The 21482-nt window shown below is 39.6% G+C and overlaps 1 protein-coding gene across 4 annotated transcripts in view; it reads right to left on the bottom strand.

Moving 5' to 3' along the window:
- Positions 1–9365: 9365 nt before the first annotated feature.
- The window catches only part of RASA2 (RAS p21 protein activator 2), a gene marked incomplete at its 3' end in the record, with an annotated part of 103629 nt that continues 91512 nt past the window's right edge, over positions 9366–21482 (bottom strand). For 2 of the 4 annotated variants that reach the window (XM_081072573.1, XM_081072572.1), the window contains exons 20-24: positions 17328–17410; positions 16255–16463; positions 15412–15515; positions 14869–15058; positions 9366–12511 (exon numbers count right to left, since the gene is read on the bottom strand). In XM_081072573.1, coding sequence (XP_080928699.1) covers positions 12484–12511; positions 14869–15058; positions 15412–15515; positions 16255–16463; positions 17328–17410 — 614 coding nt within the window. Of the gene's footprint in view, positions 12512–14864; positions 15059–15411; positions 15516–16254; positions 16464–17327; positions 17411–21482 lie in introns of those variants that run through there. The other 2 variants (XM_081072575.1, XM_081072574.1) reach the window with 1 other exon arrangement.

The raw sequence follows: 21482 nt of genomic DNA on the forward strand, positions 1-21482 counted from the left end.
AGAGTAGGGATGCCAGCAGAAAGGTGACCAGTTTCTCCAAGAAACAGTCAGAATTGCCAACACATACATTTTTAAACTTCACTGATATATTATTGATATACAATAAATTGTAAATCTTTAAGTGTATAATTTGATTAAGTTTTGACATATGTAATCACGTATGAAACCATCACCACAATCAAGTGAGCATAGCCAGCACCCCCCAACATTTCCTTGTGCCCTGCAGCCCCTCCCTAGAGACAACCAGTGACCTGCGTTGTCACTACAGATTAGTTTACGGTTTCTAGGATTTTAGACAAGCGAACCCCACAGCACGTCCTCTTTTTTTGCCCAGTTTCTTTCACTCAGAATAGTGACTTTGAAACTCACCCCTGTTGTTGAGTGTTAGTAGTTCTTCCTTCATATTGCTGAGCAGTGAGGGTTCCATTGTTGGGACATACCACCGACGATCCATTTCCCTGTTAGTGGACATTTGGGTTGTTTCCATTCTTTTGGCAAGAAAAGCTGCTATTACCCTTCCGTATAAGTCTTTGGATACGTTTTTGATTCTCTCCATCCAATCTTAAAAAGCAATATTCTCTCCAAATGTCGGTCGTGTCCAGCATTTTTCTCAAGAATGTATGGTCAGGGGTGCCCCTGCGTTTGGGTCAGACTCTTGTCATTCAGGTTTTTCTCAGGGCTGTTCTTCTCCGTGCTGTCATCACAGCACAGAGCGTGCCCCTTTTCCTCTCACGTCACACACATTAGCCACTTAGGTCGATAGGATTTTTAGGCAGGAGGTTTATGGCAGCCCTTGTAAGGATCTGCACTTAAGGATTCCTCCCAAGGGCCTGGCTCCAGACAAGATCTGAGGCCTGAATCTGCAGCTGCTCCTGGCTTCTCAGCTCCCCCACGAGGCAGAGAAACAAGGGGAAACTGAGGCACAGAAAAAAGGAGTATCATTTGAAGTTGTTGTTCCAGGCACCCTCTGCCAGGACTGCCTTCCCTTTCCCACTGGCCTCACCTTGCGTTTTATTGAGAAGCAAGATGCCTGAAGTGACGTCACCTAAAAACAAGAGTTGACACATTGGGGTCTTCTTAACTGGAAGGGAATGTCTACATTATTTGCCAATTAACTCCTCGCTCCTCCTCAGGGGCCGTGCTTTAGCCCCAGGGTTCTATAATCACTTACGAAATATTTCCACTATCATGATGCTCACCCCAAAATAAATAAATATCAGCACCCCCACAGATGTTTCCTTATTTGCCGAAGGAAAAAGAAGATAAACACAGTTATTGTGACTCCAAATATTTGTGTAAAAGGCACCACACTAGAGCCTTCCTAAGTACTCCCAACAAAAATATTTTGGGAACTTTAATTTTTTATCTCTGATGGCTCCATGCCACTTTGATTCAGCTTCAGGTTTTACCCCTCAATGTTAACACCTAGAATAAGTCAGAAGAGTTTGGGGAGATGACCTGGTACTTCCAGGAATTGCCTTTTCTACCCCCATACCTGGAGGCTGGTTTCTCCTTTTTAGCAGTGTCAGGGGGGCACCCAGAGTCTACAGAATCTGGAGACTTTTGCAGACTGGCTCACTAGTCTCAAGTAGGGGCTCTCCAAACTGACCATCAGAATTCCCTGGAGTACATGTTGACTAGCAGGCTGGGCCCCACCCTAGTTGTGACATCTGCATTTCCATCAAGTTCCCAGGTGATGCCACTGCTGCTGGTCTTGGGAGAACCACTGATCTAATGCTTCTCTTTCTTTCCAAAGCTCCTTAAAACGTTAACTCACAGCTGTGGAACTGATTTGCACAAGCCTGAAAAGAGACTCTCCCTACTTGGAGGTTTGCGCTGAAATGCTGGCTTTAGTTGGGAGGTTAGGGAAGAAAGACCACTTTGCTGGTTGCCAGGCCTGGGTTAAGTCTCAAGGACTCATGAGTCTGCCTGGTACCTGACAACTTTCTGGAAGGTACGCAGATTTGGGAACTCCCTGAGGATGACTCTGCTGAGAGAGATTTATGCTGGATTCTCTGTGGCTGACTGAAGTTCACCATGTCTGAGCTCAGTCTTTGGGACTGAGCCAGAGAGAAGAGGGAGCCTGAGGCCTGAGCCTTGGACCCCAATCTGTGTGGGCTGCCTGAGAGGGTGTCCTCAGGCTGGGCAGAAAGCTCTGCCAGTGAATCAGACATTGGGAACTAGTGTCAGGTCAGGTGAGTCCAGTGAGCCTAAGATCTGGACGTGGAAGAGCGAGGGGACATGGCCTTGTCAGGGGGCCACCCTGAAGAGCTGAGCAGACAGTGTAGGGCAACAAAGGTGGAGAGGGCTTCTGAACTTGAGGGCAGGGGTGGCTCAGGCCCCAGCCTGCCCAGTGTCCTGTGTCTGAGCCTGGCAAATGAGGCACTGTGTAGCTCTCAAGGCACTCACGAGGTTGACCTAAGGACTCCAGGCCCTCTTGCTGCCACCATGACCCTCCTGTCTCCCTGGGTTCTGTCCTGGGCCCCTGGCTATGAAATTTGATGGTCTCCTTACCTGGGCTATCTTCCACACACACTCCCAACCCCTGGGCCCATTCAGACCCCAGTTGAATACATTCCTGGATTGTATGGTGTCAGACCTCCCAGGAGCCTTGCCCAAACCACTTCCTGTTTCCTCAGCCAGCTTCCTCATTCCTGTTCCTTGATGCCCCCTCTGGGCCCCTCCCATTTGGAGGCTGGTGAGTGAGCCGAGCTGCATCCTGTGACTTTGCCCCTTGCTTGTCAGTGAGAACTGGGACTCACTGGCACTGAGGTACTCATCAGCCTTCTTTGAAGTTCTTTCAGTCTTCACACATGGGGTCCCGAGGCCCTGATCTGTTAAAACAAGGTCTCTACAGCTCAGGCAGAGCAGAGTGGTACACTCCTTCAGTGAGGACCCCTCAAGTTGAGTTAGTGTTGAGGGGATGAAGGAGGTGCTACCAGTGTTTGGGGCTCCTCTCCTGAGACTGGGGCATGGTCCTCATAGTGATAATGATAATGTCGGCGTTCAGAATGAGCCGCCCCAAGATATGCCTTAGTGGTACATGAATTATTTTGAGCTAATGGCAACCAAGAACCAGTGGGCTCAAGAGAAGCTTCTGACCCCCCCATAATTATCTAGAAGAGTTCAAATTAGGAGCCTAGCCCATGGTAAGAGTTATTACTAGAAATAACTCTTGACCTACCTCTATGGACAAGCAAACTGATAATTACTGAACATGTCCTCTCTATGCAATGACCTTCTGAAGCCCAAAGGAACCTCAACTCATCCCTAGCCCAGAATGTCTTACATACCTTGATTTCCCTTTCCATCTCTGAACCTCTCATACATGTGGGGTCTCTCTCTCATGTATGTGTGGTTGTCATACATGTATATGTAGTTAAATGTGGTCATGTTCTCTTGCTGACCTGTCTCACGTCTATTTGATTATTAGACGAGCTGACAGAACCTTGAGGATAGAGGAAAGCTTCCTCCTCCCTCACAATAACATTTATTTAGAACAAGCTGTGTGCAGCAGTTCAGCAAGGGCATGATAGCAGGGTCCCCCTGAGCCTACTGTGTGGCCCTAAGAGGGGCTCTGGGAGCCCTGAAGGGGAGTAGATACAGGCCCTTCACGGGCCTGCAAGTGGCTCCTATAAGCCCTGGAGGGCCCCTCACCCAAGTCCATTTTGTCACCTTAAGATGACAAATGAAGGGTTCCAGTGGAGAGGCTGCTAAAGGACACCTCTTTCTCCCATCCCATCCAGCCCACGGGGCTGGTTGAATTGGAATTGCAGGAAAACTGGGTCTGGGTTTGAGAAAACTGTAATTGGAAACTTGAATCCCACCCCACCCTATCCCCCAATTGCTAGGATGGCTGAAAAAGTTGACTGAATTTTGGCACTTTTACATACTACTGTATAGAATTTAAGATATCCAGGGGCAAGCTTGCTTCCCCTATCGCATTTTCATGGGCTGTTTGTAAAGGTTTTCACATAAATCTCAATACGTGCATAAAATACTTTCACAGTGATTAGATCTGATCACTTCTCTCTCTTAACTGAACTGTCCTTAAGCATTTAAATAAAACATGTCAAAAATTTCCAAGGTGCAAGTAAATAGGGCATTTAGATAGTTTGAAACAGTGAATGATTTGCTTCATTTTCTTGCTATGTTTTTGAAATTTAGCGTTTCAGTTGTTTTCTTTTAAACTGCCACCAAAAACAACTGAGTCCCAAAGTGATCATTACACTATTATTGGTTATAGGTTTTAATTTCCTCCATGTTTCCCATACATAAATAACCGGGGGGTCGGGGTGGGGAGGGGCTTGCTATAAGAAATAAAGCCATTCAGAGGAGGGGGAAATGCTGGGTCTATGCCTCATCTTTGATCACTGGAAGGGCCAATTGTCATCCAAAATGTCCTCTGTGACATTAGAATGCAATTGCCAGTCCCTTCAGCTCCTTATCTGAGTCCAAATAATCACCTTCACAAGTTGGTGCCAGCTTTGCTGTTTTAAGGCAGCTTTTTGTCTACGAACTATTAAAAGATAAACCGAGGCATATTAAACATTTTAAGCTTTGATTTGAGCAAAAATCAGTTGGAATCAGGCAAACCAGAATTGATTAGCTCTCTGCCCACAGGAGCCAGGGGCCCCAGCCTCTCCTCAGCCCAGAGTTTCAGTGGTGGAGAGAGAAGTCGCCATAATTTCTGGCTGTAAAAACCAGTCGAGACAGTAGCTGAGATGGTGGGTGGTTACACTCCCAGAAGCTCCTCTTAAAGGCACTGGACATGGACTTACTTGCTGACGGACTCACTTGCTCTCGCTGAGCTCCAGTGCTGGGGCAGGAGCTGGAAAGGCACCAGGAACATGCAGAGAGGAACTGAATGGTCTAGCTCCAGGGTGAGTGCTGGAGGGGCAGCTTTCTGGAAACCATTGTTTCTTTGTTGATCCCTTCCCTGCCCAGCATACAGATGCAGACAGATGCCAATCTGAGTCTCCATTAAACTGGCTGTCACCTTTCTTCTGCCCTGCCCTATTGATTCTCTGAGACCCCGTCCCACTCATCTTTCGAGCACACCCAAGCCGCATCTAGTGGCTTTTCCGTATAAATGGCCTGCCTTGGCTCATGCTGCAGATATTCCTAAAATCTCTCAAAGGTTCCCAAAACCCCAACAAGCAGCATCTGGCTTTAGTGTGTTCCGTACCTCTGGCTGAGCAGCCCTCAACCTGGCACCACCTGGCCTTGGTTCACGGCTTGGCCTCTCAAAGCACCTCCAAGCACATTTTGAGTGGTGGCCATCTCTGGATTGCTTTGTGGCTCATGCCAAGTAGTCCTGGGCAGGGCACAGACTGCAGCTGAACTTGGCCTGCAGTGGGTCCCCTCCTAGGAGGTCCCAAAGCTGGCAGGTCCAGTGGCCAGCTTCAGACTGGGCTGAAGCATCACTTGGCCACTTTCAAGGACGACACACCCAAAAGGCAGACAGGGAAGACAACAAGAGCCTTGCTAAAGTGAACCCTACTCTGTCGGGTCGGCCCCTACACAACAGCTCCTCCACTGTAGTCACAGCCAGTCCTCACAACCAATCAGCCTGAGGGCCAGTCCCTCCCAGTGACATGCAAACAGCAATCAAGTCTCAACTATAACAAGAGGACACACTAAACCCACACAAAGGACACACCTAGAGCAACCATCTCTGGTGACCAAGGAGACTGTACCACTGGGTCCCACAGGACACCTGCTACATAAGGCCATTCTGCTAAGACTGGGAGGCATAGCAGTTGTACATATAAACAAACACAGGGAGGCAGCCAAAATGGGGAGACAGAGAAACATGTCCCAAATGAAAGAACAGAACAAAGCTCCAGAAAAAGAGGTAAACAAAATGGAGACAAGTAATCTACCAGATGCAGAGTTCGAAACACTAGTTATAAGGATGCTCAATAATCTCAGGGAGAACTTCAACAAAGAGATAGGAAACATAAAAATGGAGATAGAAAACATAAAAAAGAACCAGTCAAAAATAAAGACTACAATAACTTAAGTGAAGAATACATTAGAGGGTATCAACTGATTAGATGAAGCAGAGAATCAAATCAGCAATTTAAACGACAAGGTAGCAGAAAACACCCAATCAGAACAGCAAAAAGAATCCAAAAAAAAATGAGAGTTTAAGGGGCCTCTGGGACATTAAGCATAACAACATTCACATCCTAGGAGTACCAGAAGGAGAAGACAGAAAGCAAGGAATTGAAAACCTATTTGAAGAAATAATGACTGAACACTTTCCTAACCTGATGAAAGAAGTGGATATTCAAGCTCAGGAAGCCCACAGAGTCCCAAACAAGATGAACCCAAAGAGGCCCACACCAAGACTAATTAAAGGTTAAAGACAAAGAGAGAATCTTAAAAACAGCAAGAGAAAAGCAGTTAGTTACCTACAGGTAACTTCCATAAGATTGTCAGCTGATTTATGAACAGAAACTTTGCAGGTCAGAAGAGATTGGCACAAAATACTCAAAGTAATGAAAAGCAAGGACCTACAACCAAGATTACTCTACACAACAAGGCTATCATTTAGAATTAAATGACAGATAAAAAGCTTCCCAGATAAGAAAAAACTAAAGTTCATCATCACTAAACCAGTATTACAAGGAATCTTAGAGGGACTTCTTTAAGACGAAATAAATAAAAAATATGAATAATAAAATGGCAACAACTACGTATCAACAATTACTTTCAATGTAAATGGATTAAGTGCTCCAATCAAAGAATAGGGTGACTGAATGGATAAGAAAAAAGACCCTTACATGGGCTGCCTACAAGAGACTCACTTCAGATCAAAAGACACATACAGACTGAAAGTAAAGGGATGGAAAAGAGTTATTTCATGAAAATAGAAACAAACAAAAAAGATAAGGTAGCAATACTTATACAAAATAGACATTTAAAACAAAGGCTATAAGAAGTGACAAAGAAGGACCAGTAATCCCCCTTTAGGGTAATTATCTGAAGAAACCCAAAATGCTACTTCCAGGGGACGTGTACATCCATATGTTCATTACAGCATTGTTTACAATGGCCAAGATGTGGAGGCAGTTGGGGTGTCTGTCAATGGACGAATGGATAAAGAGGAGGTCGTACATACATACAATGGAATATTGCTCGGCCAGGGAAGGGAATGGGTTCTCACATTCTGTGGCAGCATGGATAGACCTGGAGGGTATTGTGCTGAGTGGAGTATGTAAGACAGCAAAAGACAGATGCAATGTGATTTCACTTGTATGTGGCATTAAATAATAAAATCAACAAACAAAATAGAAACAAACTCAAAGATACGGACAACATTCTGATGGTTGCCAGTCGGGAAGAGGGCTGGAAATGGGTGAAAAAGGGGAAGGGATTTAAGAAGTACAAATTGGTAGTTACAAAATAGTCACGGGATGTAAAGCGTAGGGAATATAGTCAATGCTATGGTAATAACAATGTACAGTGCTGGGTGGGTAGTAGACTAGTCAGGGGATAACTTCTTAAATTATATAAATGTCTAACCACTATGTTGTACACCTGAAATTAATACAATACTGAATGTCAGCCATAACTGAAAAATTATAAAAGGGGGAGGAAAGTGAAGAGGTTCAAATTTCCAGGTATAAAACAAATAAATCATGGGGATGTAATGTACAGCATTGGGAATATAGTCAGTAATATTGTGACAGCGTGGTACAGTGTCACATGGCTGCTGGACTTTCATGATGATCACTTCTTTAGGTAGTAAATAATGAATAACTCTTGTGTGTACACCTTAAACTAATATAATATTGTATGTTAGCTATATTTTAATAGAAATCTTAAAAAAAAAAGAATCCGTCTAAAATGATGGCTGTTTGTTTTTTTAACAGTGCAGGCAGTGTGGCCTTCTCAGTTCTGGGTGGAGTAGAGAAATATATTAAATTTGGAAAAGAATGTTGTTCACTCCAGACAATTCTTCCTTGATGAGCAAAACCTTTGTGTCTAAGACTGAACTCCATGTCAAAAAGTAGGTCAATACAAAAAATGTACAAAGGTTTTGATATTACAAAACAAAGAGGAACGGAAATATACGGCAGAAAACTAAACAAACCTTAATAGGACTTTAGCCTAATTAAACAGGTTACATACACCTTCACTGTTATTAATGTAAAATATAGGCATAAGCTTAAAATATGGCGGCAAATTGTTTCACCAAACTTAAGTGGCAAAATGACAAGCCAAAGAATGAACCTTTTGGCTACAAAAGACCAAGCCTCAGATGAGAATTTGTGAGAAATCAAGACTAAAAGTCTCTGAACATTGGTCAGTTTATTTGGAAGCATGTCATGTCTACCCACAACAAGCTATTCTCTGAAAGGTCAGCACTGGCCACTGCCTTGGAGTAGCAGAGAAACCCAGCAGTGACCAGAACACAGCAGTGCCACGCTACGTCGTTTCTTATTCTTGTGTACACCTAAAGGGACTCTGCTTGGCCTCACGTGCCTCTCATTTTGGAAACATGTACTTTGGAAAGGGAAACTCAAAGTATGGCCCGCTCTCTATAAAAACTAGCTTGGTTACATCACAGAACCCTGTCTTTAATGTTTCTGACAAGTTCTATTCTAATATATGGGCAAATATGAAATGGGATTCTGGTGCTTCAATAAAAATAAGATCCTTAGAGATTCAGAACCGTATTCCTTCCTCTTTATTAACCTTAACCTTTTCTGGAGTCGTGGGGCTAAATTTTACGGAGGTTTATTTAGAGATGCTAAGAGGGCTGCTGAGGCACTATGGGGAAGTATTCCTGCTTCTCTTGTTGGCGGCACAAGTTACTGACTAACCTGGTTGTCACTATGTTCTCGAGACAATTCAGCGAAATGGCACGACATGGTTCAAATTAGTACATCCAGAGGGATGCACTAAAAGGTGAGCTACAGGGTAGGCTCACCTGTGGGAGTCAACGTCAATGCAGGACCTGAGTAACGAGTCTGTAACGTTGACTTTTTGGAGAAGAATAGAATATAGCATTCTTCAAAAAGTCTAACAGGCTGAAAACCTCAGCTCCAAACTATTTACCCAGAAAGGAGTGGAATATATTCCCACATATGGGACCTGCATGGCTCTAGGGAATGACAGGATCCTGCATGGCACACTGTAGGTCTTCAAAACAAGTCTGCTGAATGAATAAACAAATTAATGACCACAGTCCATCAAAAATCAGCCTAGTTAAAGGCAAGAATACTGAGGCCTTCCCAGATTGCTTCAGTATTCTTTGTAATTGAGGATTTCTCACTTTTGCTATTCCCTTACTAATAGGCAAGGTACAATAATTTTAAACAAGAATTCCTAAATAAATTAGAAAGAGCTCACAAATACACAGGCTTTTTGTAATTTATTTTGAGTTATTTCCAAGCGACAGTTACAAAAGTTTTTAATTTTTATAATACTCTTGATAAGAAAATAAATTTTAAATAAAAATACATTCTCAACAATACAACATGGTTACACAAATTTACTACATTAAGTTTTGATAACTTACATTTTTAAACTGCACACTGTAAAAACCAATATTTACTAGCAACATATTAATTTCAAAGTTATAAAAATGAAAGCAAATAATATCAATCAAGACAGGTAATTTAACTCTAGAATGAGTCCTGTATTTTTCACATACTGTAAGGCCACCTAAAAGGCTTTGTTGCATTCTGTCTTTACAGGATGTACCGTTAGAACAAATTAAAGGTGCTTTTACTTAAAAAAAAATAAATCTGCTTTGTAAAACCTGGCATGAATGAGCCTTTCTGATAAATGAAATTAGGCTTCAGAAACAGAAACAAAAGCCACATCATTCGTCACCTTTTTTTGTATAATAAGGAAAGCCTCGTTTGACATTTAATATGACCAGCGATACTATAATATAAACATATTTCTTTGGCAAATAAAATCGTTAAGTTTGATAAACTGTATTTCTGGGAGTAAAAAACTTTGCTATTGCCCATCATTTTATTAAATGAATATTAAAAAAAACAAAGCTAAACAATACCCCCCCCAAAAACAATACCAACAAAATAGGCAACAGATAACCAAAATTTCAACTGATGGAAATGGCTATGCTAAGAACAAGAACTGGCATTTATGGCAAAAGTTTCTCTGTATTACCGCTTTCTTTCCTTCTTTGGGTTTTCATGTTTTAGGGTGAAGTGAGCTGCCATGTATTTTTTTAAATGTGGGAAAGGCAGAGAAAGCAGATCAGGTAGTAAAAAAAATCAAAGTATTGTAAGTAACAGCTGAGGACTGAGGCCCTCAGAAGCAAGTACCTTGATTATCTAGGGTTCTACTGACATGGTCTCTTATTCCAGAAGACTTTCAAAGAAAATTAATTTCACATTACTTCTTTTTAGGCTGTGCAATGTTGCTTAATTCCAGTCAACTGGCTGTTTAAAAGTGTCATTTCAAGAAAATAACTAGATGACTGAACTCTTTCCTTCAAATTCGGCGTTATGTATCCACACAGCGTTGGTCCCTTTGTATAATATCATGATCTTTAAAAACCATCGTAATTGGGAATTTGATATTATAAATATTAGAAGAATATTTCTTTTGCCTTGAAAAATATAGCAGATGACTAAAAAACCACTAAAGATAAATGGGTGGTACCTGGCAATGCTCACATGTCCTTTTCAAGTAGACATTTCAGAGACTCTTAAAAGGAAATTTCAATCTGAATGAAATTCAACAATAAGAAATTTATTAAATGGTTAAATTCTTTCGCATTTATAAATCAGTATACAGAATCTACAGGCTCATAAAATTTAAAGGACTCTTTCAAACTTGTCTTTAAAATGGGCCAGGAATAACCTACCATAATGTAGACTAAGACTGTTTCTTAAATAAAACCAACTGATTTTTACAAGTCATTTAGGAAAACACATTGCTCAGTTATAATCATTTATGGAACAACTTTGATTGTGTGCCAATGGTCTTTAAAAATAACTACCTAGTAACAATATAATTTAAAGACAATTACCAATTGTATAATTGGCAAAGTGTATCTTAAAATATAGCTTATGCTCAGGGAAACAAAAAAAGCACTACTAGCTGAACTTACATTAATAAGTCACAGTTTTAAACAAAGATGTATAAATACTCCAAGGTTCAAAGTACCACATTTAGAAAATGTTTGCTTTTAAAAAGACAAAATAAGAGTACCATGGTTTTTAATACTGATGAAGAAAAGTGTATCCCTCTTAACTCAAGGTGGCAACTTGCTTTGACTGCTTATTTACAGTTATGGTTTTTAAGATAAAAGTAAATTATCAAGGAAATATAGGATTCAAACAGTTGCTTGCCTAAATTCCATTTGGCTAGCAGGTAATAAGCAAACAGCAATGAAATATAAACATTTTCAGGAAAGCGGTATTTCTAGATTTAAACACTGATCATTCAACTGATCATAAAGATTAGATACCATGGAGTATCTGAAGTAAAATCTGGGGCAGCCCAGATTATTAAAGTGCGCCGAGTGACTGTTCTTAAGTTAGTTAGCTCTCCAACCGCTAATAGTCACACCAGGAGGAGGGCATCCCTATGGTGGCCCTTATAATAATATGGAATAACAGGTGAAGTCAAGTGATTCTGACTTCACCATCACCTTCATTCACTGTTTACTTTCTCTTCTCTTTCAGAAGAGATGTCCTTACAAGTCATGTTAACTGGAACTCTCAAGTCAAGAGAATGAGTACCTGATATTTAAAACAATGAAAAAAAAATTTAGTGGTCTCATTTTTATTTCATCTGCTATCACTCATCTCAAATGTAAACAAGACGCACACAATAGTACATGTTCCCTGATTCTTCCTATTTGGGTTCTGTTTACATCTTTAAATAGGCAAAAGGATCTACCAACTTTCAAGGCTACTCTGGCCGTTTTCTAAAGTTTCTGTCCCTGCCCTAAATGTAATCTGTAATGACTAATCAACCAAAGGAAAGACTTTTATGTTTTTTCTTTTTTGAAGAGGGAGGGTCTAGGTGAACTACCTGGAAAGCTCTGAGTTGTCATGGACTGAGATTTTCTAGTAAAACAACACAATGTAGGCAGTACAGAGCAGGCACTAATGGTAGTGAAAAGTCCACAGCACATGGAGTGTTACAAGAGATGGTTTCTTGTTACAGAGGAGTTCTCCTTTTTTTTTTTTTTTTTTTTTTTTACAAAGCTTCTTTAGGAAGATTCTTTCTATTGAAAAGAAGTTTTAGAAACATGGCTTTCAACTCAAAAGACATGAAGGGAAATCTTGGATTTCAAATTCTCTAGTAATACATCAATATCAGGATTCCCAAACAGTTAATTTCAATTATTAAATATTAAATACAATGTGAATGCAGGTGACACTGAAGCCAATGTTCATTCTTAAATACTATGAACAAAATATATGATGAATTGAAAAACAAAAAAAAATTTCCAGTTCTTCTGATTTAATTGGACAAATTCTAAGATGTTTTCCCAATTGGATTTTCCCTAGAAAATAATAAAAGAAAGTCATTTTTCAAAAGTTAAAAAAACGTAACATTTTAAAAAGTGACAAATACCTCATAGCATCCATTAAGTATTTATCATTTTCCCTTAATAATCTCTCATGACAAGTCTTATTTCATTAATTCAACAAGTATTTACTGACCACCTATTAAATGTCAGGCACTGCTTTAGAAGCTACAGTAACAGTAGTTAACAAAATAGTCAAAACTCTTGCCCGAATGGAGCTTATATGCTAGCCTAGGGAAAATAAAATGAAGAAGTAAACTAGTAATAGAAGAGCGATTGATAATTTTTAATAGAGAAAAATAAAGCTGGGAAGGAGTACAGTGTGTGTGGGTATGACGGGGAGTTACTATTTTAAAAGGACGGTGGAGCATGAGCTAGAACCTTACATGGAAACTTCCTGGGGCTACACAACTGCATGACCACTGTTGGAAGAGAACCAATTACGCTAATGTAGAAAAGACAAAATGAAAATGTTTATAATAACCTGTTTAATGCACTGAGCCTTCTATCTGGGAGACACAAATATTTATACCTGTGAAAACTGATTTTGATTGTTCAAAACCCACAAATATAATTATTAATCCACGTAATTTTAAAAGAATACTTAAAATTGTGGGGCCAGGATTTAAACACCACCTTACTTATCAGCCGTGTGACTTCGAGCAAGGCACTTAACTTCCCCGGGCCTCAGTTTCTCTAGCTATAAAATGGGGATAACCAGGATGGGCTGATGTGAGGATCAATGAAAGTTGGCAAACACTTATTTGCCACTTATTTGCTGGTCTAAGCACCATCCCCTACTTATTTACTTCTGTATAAACAGAAACCTGATTGCAGTGCTGGTACTGGGCAGCCCTGCATTCCTAGGGAAGCTGGGTAACTTTAGATAAGGTTCTTTTCTCTTAGTAAGGAGAAACTGCTTTTTCTCTGCTTCCCAGAACTATTATATAAATGTGAGGCTTGGGGTGGCCAGATAGCTCAATTGGTTAGAACGCAAGCTCTGAACAACAGGGTTGCCGGTTTGATTCCCACATGGGCCAGTGAGCTGCACCCTCCACAACTCGGTTGAAGACAACGAGCTGCAGCTGAGCTTCTGGAGGGGCAGCCCGATGGCTCAGAACGGTTGGAGCTCAAGCTCTCAACAAGGTTGCTGGTTCAATTCCCCCATGCAATGATGCGCTGCGTCCCCTGCAACTAAGATTGAAAATGGCGACTGACTTGGAGCTGAGCTGCGCCCTCCACAACTAGATTGAAGGACAACGGCTTGGAGCTGATGGGCCCTGGAGAAACACACTGTTCCCCAATAAAATTAAAAAAAACAAAACGAACAAAAAAAAATTTTAAAAATTTTTTTAAAAAAATGGAAAAAGGAATTGAATATGTTAAAAAAAAAAAAAAGTGTGAGGCTCTGAACTATTATAGCCCATCTGTGACCATATAGCCTGAGGAAGACCAAAATCATCTTGTTGAGAATAGCTGAGTGGCCAGATGGCCCTTTTTGTTTGTTTTATAGAATTTTTATAAAAATGTATCTGAGCCAAAAAGAGGAGGCAAAATCTCAACAGACTAAGATGAATGCTTCCCTTGATGTGTTGAGCTGACGAATTAACCAACTGTAGAAACTAGGACTTAATTTGTGAGATTAAAATTTTTCTAACTGGTTAAGCCACTTCCACTGGGATTTTCTGTTATTTGCTGCTAAAAACAATCTAAGTGATGTTATGTAGAATTAGGCACAGTGCCTGGTGCTAGAACAAGCTCCTAACAAATAAATGTTAGCTGTGTTGTTATCCATCTACATCTGAGATGGAGCCAAGAATCTACTATAAAATACTTCTGGAACCTTTACAGCAGATTCTTTCTCTCTCCTTCCTTCTTTCCTTCCTTCCTTCTTTCCTTCCTTCCTTCGTTCCTCCCTCCCTCCCTCCCTCCCTCCCTCCCTCCCTCCCTCCCTCCCTCTTTCCCTCCCTCCCTTTCTTAGTACTTAATGTATAAAGCACCATGAGAGATATTAGGAAGGAAGAGAATCAGTAAAAACAAAACAAAAATAACAAGCTACTGAGTATTCAATTTAATGAATTACGGTGGACTATATAACATTAAAAGTGGTGATAAAGTACAGCATCAACATAAGGAAATGATACCAGAACTGAAAAGACAAAGGTCACTGTGAGAGTGGCCAGGGAAGCTGTTACACAGGAGAAAGGTTCTGAGCTGGGTCCTGAAAGAGGAAGGGAAGCAGGAGGCCTGCATTTCAGGTATGAGTACAGAGTAGTAGAGGCAATCTCAAACTATGTTTAAAAATATGTTTAAAGTTTCTTAAAAATACTTACTTGCTCCCATATTTTGCACTACTTGATCTTTTCTTCCTATACTTTTCATGAGGTTCATCTAGTTTCTCTATGATGCTTTTTATTTGCTGAATTGTCTTAAAGGTTGTTACGGAATCCTCAATTACAAAGTTAGAATAATCATCAGGCTCTTTCTGTGGTCCTTGATAGACTGCTATAGTTCCACAAGCCTCTACAAGGAGCAGCAAAATCTCTCATCAGACAACTATATTCCATAAATGTAATTTGTAGTACAAGTAAGAACTTTTCAAGTGTCTCAAGCTGGGGAGATTTCCCCCCTGGAAATGCATTGATATCCCAAATACATTCATTTTATTAATTATGATCATCACATTTATACAAAAACAGTATTTTTACTTCATGAATTATCTATGATAATTCATGGGAGTTTGTCAACTTTCATATAAAGTAACATTTTGGTAAACCTATGAGTATTTTCAACTTTAAGATAATGGCAAAGCAACACTACAGGAATTGGCAATTAAGGATCATAGTTACATAGAAATATTTTAATTGTACATTTACCTTCCATTTTCTGTAGCTTAAGTAAACTGAGGGTAAAAAGGGAATAAATTCTTTCTGTTTCTCTGTCTTCATCAATATCTATTTGGATGTCTGCAGGGACACCTCTATGGTAAAAATGAAATTAAAGATATTGGAAAAAGTTCATTTTGTTAACATGCCAAAGACTCTTGATGATTTGAGACTAAAAAACAAACTCACAGAATTTTGCATAAAGAACCTCAGAAATCTAGTCTCGTTTGACAATTACACAGGGCCAAGAGGTTTGGTCATTTTGTGACCCTAATCAAAAGGAGGGGAATTTTAAAGTGAAATCATTTTCATAACCTATGCTTCATCACAATACCAATGCATTACTTCTTAAGTCTATAGGACGACAATGGTTCCCTATATTTTTAATTGTATGTAGGTTCCATACAATTAAAAATGAGAATGCTAAGCCCTTCTTCCTTGATATCTTGCTCAGGTTTACACCTCTATCTAAACCTTGCCCCTTTTTGCGGACTTGTGCCAGCACTACGCATTTGAGAACATTTTCATCACCCCCAAAAGAAACCCTGTATCCATTAGCAGTCTCCATTCCTCCCTCCCTCCAGCCCCTCACAACTGCCAATCTACTTTCTGTCTCTATGAATTTACCTATTCTGGACACTTTATATAAATGTTATCATATAGTACATGGTCTTTGTGTCTGGCTTCTTTCACCTAGCATGTTTTCAAGGTTCACATGTGCTGTAGCATATATCAGTACTTCAGTCCATTTTATGGCTGAACAGCATTCCATTGTATAGATTCCATTGTATAGACAACTGAAACATTGCTTTTTTAGTCAGAAAGACAACTTACGCAGTACACGGCTTGCAGCCGACAGCATTTTCACTGGTCTCCTGACAGCAAAGCCAGCTTCCATTTATATATGCAGAGGGGTGATAGGAACTGAGCCTGTTCTGATTGCATCGGCTCACCCTGCAGAGTACGTCTATCCATTCATTAGCTTCTACACAATTATTTGCCTGGACATAGAGTGGTTTCTCCGTATGTATTACTTGGAACATCTTCATAGGCAATTAAGATAAAAAGTTAGTGACAGTCTAAAAACCAACACACAGAACAAAACAGAAAAGGTATATAACAGAAATATAGTTTGCTTGGCTAGATAACTGCTCAGGTATCTTATGAATTGTTACTTTTCAAGCAAGTTAGTCTCAAGGACAATCTGAGTCACATGTACTAAATAGTACAACATTATATAATTTTTAGAAGCCACACATGCCCAAAGGAATGGACTATCATATAAACAGTATAAAGGGAGGGAATTTCAGATGGAGGAAAAAGTATGAGTAAAGGCAAAGCAGTGGGAAAATATAGAGAAACAAGGAAATCATCTTGGTTGGCTTTAGTATAATGATATGTACTGAGTGGTAGCAGAAGACAAGATTGCACAGATTGCTTGAGACTATATTATTAAAGACTTGAATGTTGTTACCAGAGGGTAAGGGGGTGGGGTGGGAGATGAGGGTAAGGGGGAGCAAATATATGGTGATGGAAGGAGAACTGACTCTGGGTGGTGAACACACAATGGGATTTATAGATGATGTGATACAGAATCGTACACTTGAAATCTATGTAATTTTACTAACAATTGTCACCCCAATAAACTTAATAAAAAGAAAAAGACTTGAATGTCAAGTTGAGAAGTTTAAATAGGGTAATAATGAGAAAAGTACCTTTAACTTAATAGTGTAGGCAGACTATACAAGGCATCAACAATAACAGATACTTTTAAGACAGTTCTAACCAGCAATTATACAATAAAATAGTAATGATTAATGGCAAATACTAAAACGACCAGCTTCTTCAAAATTCTCAACCTAGTAATATGTGCAGTTTAAAAAGCTTTAATTATATCTGTAACTTACATTTTTCTTGTTGAAAGAGCTCTCTTCCAGTTTTTCCACAGCAAGAATGTTTTTCACTGGAATTGTGTAAATTGCATCTTTGCCTAATAAAAGAAGTATGACAAAATTAAAATAATTTCCTTCAGAATTATAAAGATGAAAAGCTAATTCTGTAAGGTTTAAGTTTACCCTCTTGATGATATAGGAGTATAAGATTTCCAAATGGCACATTTAAAAATATTTTTTGTGTAATATTTTTTATGGAACAGATGAATTTTGATTGTTTTCTATAAAGTGACTTTCTCTTTTTTCAATATAAAATTAAAACATTTTCAAGGAAAAATGTGGGAATAAATTTGACTTCTATGTAGAAAATAAAAATGCTTTAATATTTTGTAAAATTTATTATATGGGGACTGAAAGAGATAATATACTTAATAGAGGCCGACTCAAAACTTTCTAAGACATGGAATTTTCTTTTATGGAGTTATTACATTAACAGCCCATCTGATTGCACCTAAGCAGATTTTTCTGTTTTTCCACTCTAATATTTAATTAAGGGGTTAACCCTCAAAATAGTGTTTTTACATTGAAAAATTGTTCATTACTATCACATATTGGCTGGTCAGCTGACTAGAGCTACCAAATTTACTCTAAGAGATACTGGAAACAAAAGTAAAAACTTTATTTGGTAGGGTGAATCTTTAACCTAGTTTAAGAATTTGAAATTTGGGTTTGCTAAAGGAGCTCCATAATAATATGGCACGAGGATATGATGCACTTCAACTTACAATTTACCTGAGAATAGACTTGACCTCATGTAGTCATAGAAACTATAAACAAACAGAATTACAACTTTTCCTGGTCATTTTGTAATGTTGTTGTTTAGAAAATCAAAGCTTTGTTTTTCCCTCCGCCCAAACTTGAATGACATGTGGATTGACATGCTGGAGGTTAAGACCTTTACATTTTAATCTATGGATTAATGCATAGCTTTCTGGTCAAAGATAATTATTTGGTTAGTAAAGGTTTTCTGTCTTGAACAGAGAGGCTAACACAGAATATTTGCTAAGCCTAGTTCCTGGTGTAAAATCTAAAATTTACGTAATTCAAGCAGATGTGATATACAGTGTTTTTGTTTTTTTTAAAAAAACACAAAACATCAAGACATTTCATTCAACGGTCACACATTGAATGTTTACCATACACCAGACACTGTTCTAAGCACTTAGAACATAGCTGTAAACAGAACATATAAGGTCCCTAAAGAAGTTTACATTTAAGTCTGGAAAGACTGACAAAAGACAAATAAATATTAAGGAGAGATGAATGCTATATTGAAAATAACACGCGGTAATGTGATAGAAAGTAATTGGGAAGTTACTTTAAACTGGGTGGTTAGGGAAAACCTTTCTGGTGAAACGACATTTAAATTCAACAAATACAGATCACAAATGCCCGGGAAAATAAGAAAAGGCTCCTAGAAGAAGACAAAAATCAAATTTATGGCAGCAGAGGAGGAAGGGTGGTGGTGAGGTGGGGAGGGAGTAAACTGAAAAAAGCCACATGTAGGAGAAGACATCTGCAAAAGTAGGGCTGGTTAGGAGGGAGCTTCAAGCCATAGTCAATGTCACGCTCAGATAGACATACCTCAGGATGATTGGTCAGTAGGTGAGCTGCGTCTGACATAGCTGGGCCAATTAGGTCCTCCCTCTCCCACCCCTCCCCGCCAACCCACTAGCTTGTGCTAAGCAGCAGTCAACAGCGGCATGTGCCCCAGGCTGGAGCAGCAAGGACGCATACTGGGCTGCAGAACAGTGCTATGTCCCAGGTAGCTGCCGGCCCTCGGGAGGGGAAGAGCTGCCACAGCAGGAGACAGGTGCCAGGACCCTCGCCCCTGCCTTGTAATCACCGGGGTAAGCTACTGAACACCCAAGCAGGTGATCTAACTGTAAAATACGAATATGAGCAAATCACCAATTAAAGGAAAACCACCACACAGATGAGGAAATCACTAAACTCTGAAAGACACACATGCCACAAAGAGCATGACATCTGAGGAAATCAGAGGTATAATAACGTAGGGGCAGAGAAGCCGTGTCTCTGGGTACTGAGCTACATGGGGACAGCAGAGGTCACAGAGAGTTTACAAATTTGGTAGAAGTTTCTCGCCTCAGATTTGGTGAACACAAAGCAGGTACATACCCTACAGTCGCTGTATTTGTTCATTTCTGGACAAATTATAATATGGCCTACATAGAAAAAGTGCATGGCCCCCAGGCACATACACTATCCATGATGTCACTAGAGTTAATTTCACAGTAAATAGTGTTAAATGGAATGAATTGCAAGGTAAATTAGTAAAACGGAAGATCTTACTGAAGACTCTTCAAAAACACAAAGAAATAGTAAGTAAAAAAGTTAACAGCCGTGGTAGATGGATTAAGCAGTTTCAATACGTCTAGTAAGAATTCCAGAAAACAGAATAGAAAGACTGTTCAGGAGAAAATTACCAATTAAAATGTTCCAGAGATAAAGGTAGAAATCTTCAGATTGAAAGGATTCATTCAGTGCTGAGCAAATGGAATAAAAAAACAACAACATGTGGACACTTGGCTGTAAAATATTAGAAGTTGAAGGCTAAAGAAAGTCCTAAGAGTTTCTAGGAAGAAAAATCAAGACTGCGAATGGTAAAATTGATGTAAAACTTCTCACCAGCAACAGTGGAAACTAGAAAACCATGGAGTAATATCTTCAAAGTTCTGAGGGAGAATAATTTTAAATTCAGTCTATCATTCAAGAGTAAGGGTAAAATAAAGACCCTTTTTTAATACGCTGGGACTCAGAAAATTTATCAGTCATCAAGCCAATCTAAAATAATTCCTCAAGAAAGTATTCCTGCAAAATAAGTAATGAATCCAGGAAAAAGATGAGTATGTTATATAAGAAAAAGTGCTGGACAGGACGGGGTCCTGCCTCTTTCGCTCTGCTCTGGGTATAGGATTCTCTAGTCAATCCTGTGAGTGCTATCTTCAAAATAGATCCAGAATGTGATCCATTTTTACCACCTCCATTGCTACCAAAGAAAATATAGAGAAAAAAATACTGCAGAGCCCTGTGTGTGAAAATGTGAGCAGGTAAAAACCAAGTCAACCCAAACGTATTGAGATTTCTGTTGAAAACATTACGGAAGTTTCATTTATATTGCCCACAGGCTATATGAGCTAGAACATTTGCAATCACGTGGAAGTTATGTAGGCTATACGTATATTCTGCGTATGAGTATGTCAGGTCTCCCCAAAGTGGACACTATCTAAGCAAGTCTGGAGAACACAGGAAAGAATTTCAGAGACGAATTTGTTAATAATCTATACGCTTGGTGAAAATTTTAGAAGTCTGGCGCTGAGGTTAACACATGGTCTTCTTTGAAAAACACCATTTATTAAAAACATTTACTAAATGCCTTAATGAAGGAAGTAAAAACATGTCCCTACCACTGAGGAATTTAAAGACCAGGGGAAGAGAAAGACCACACAGTGTGACAGAAGTTATTACTAAGGTGATAAAAAAACACAGTAAGGGAATAGCTCAACTGAGGCGGCTAGCGGCTTATAAATGACTTCTGTAAAAAGCTAATACTTGGGGACGGCGTGATGGCTCAGCTGGTTAGAGCGCAAGGTCTGAACAACAGGGTTGCCAGTTCGATTCCCATGTGGGTGAGTGAGCTGAGCCCTGCACAAGTAGATTGAAGGACGACTTGGAGCTGATGGGCCCTGGAGAAACACACTGTTCCCCAATATTCCCCAATTAAAAAAAATCATATTATTGATTTTAAAAAAAAAAGAGCTAACACGACTTAAGGCTTAAAGGACAACAAACCACTGGAAGAAGGAAAGAAAAGGATTTCTAGGTAGAGCATACGCAAAAGCATGTATGTAAAAGAGTACAAGTTAAAGAAATTACAAGAGCTAGGCTGGTGAAGTGACACGTGGCGAATGCAAAAGATGAGGCTGGATGAGACAGGAAGTGGCTGGAACATCAGTAACTCATTTGGTTTCAACATACAACTAGAAGGACTTTTACTTGTGGAAGACTACTGCATTAAAATAGAGCAATATGAAAAACCATAATCACAAGCACATGATCTATAAAAAACTGTCAAGGTAATCATGACTG

The sequence above is a fragment of the Rhinolophus hipposideros genome (genome assembly GCF_964194185.1).
Source record: "Rhinolophus hipposideros genome assembly, chromosome: 14".
Lineage (NCBI taxonomy): Eukaryota > Metazoa > Chordata > Mammalia > Chiroptera > Rhinolophidae > Rhinolophus > Rhinolophus hipposideros.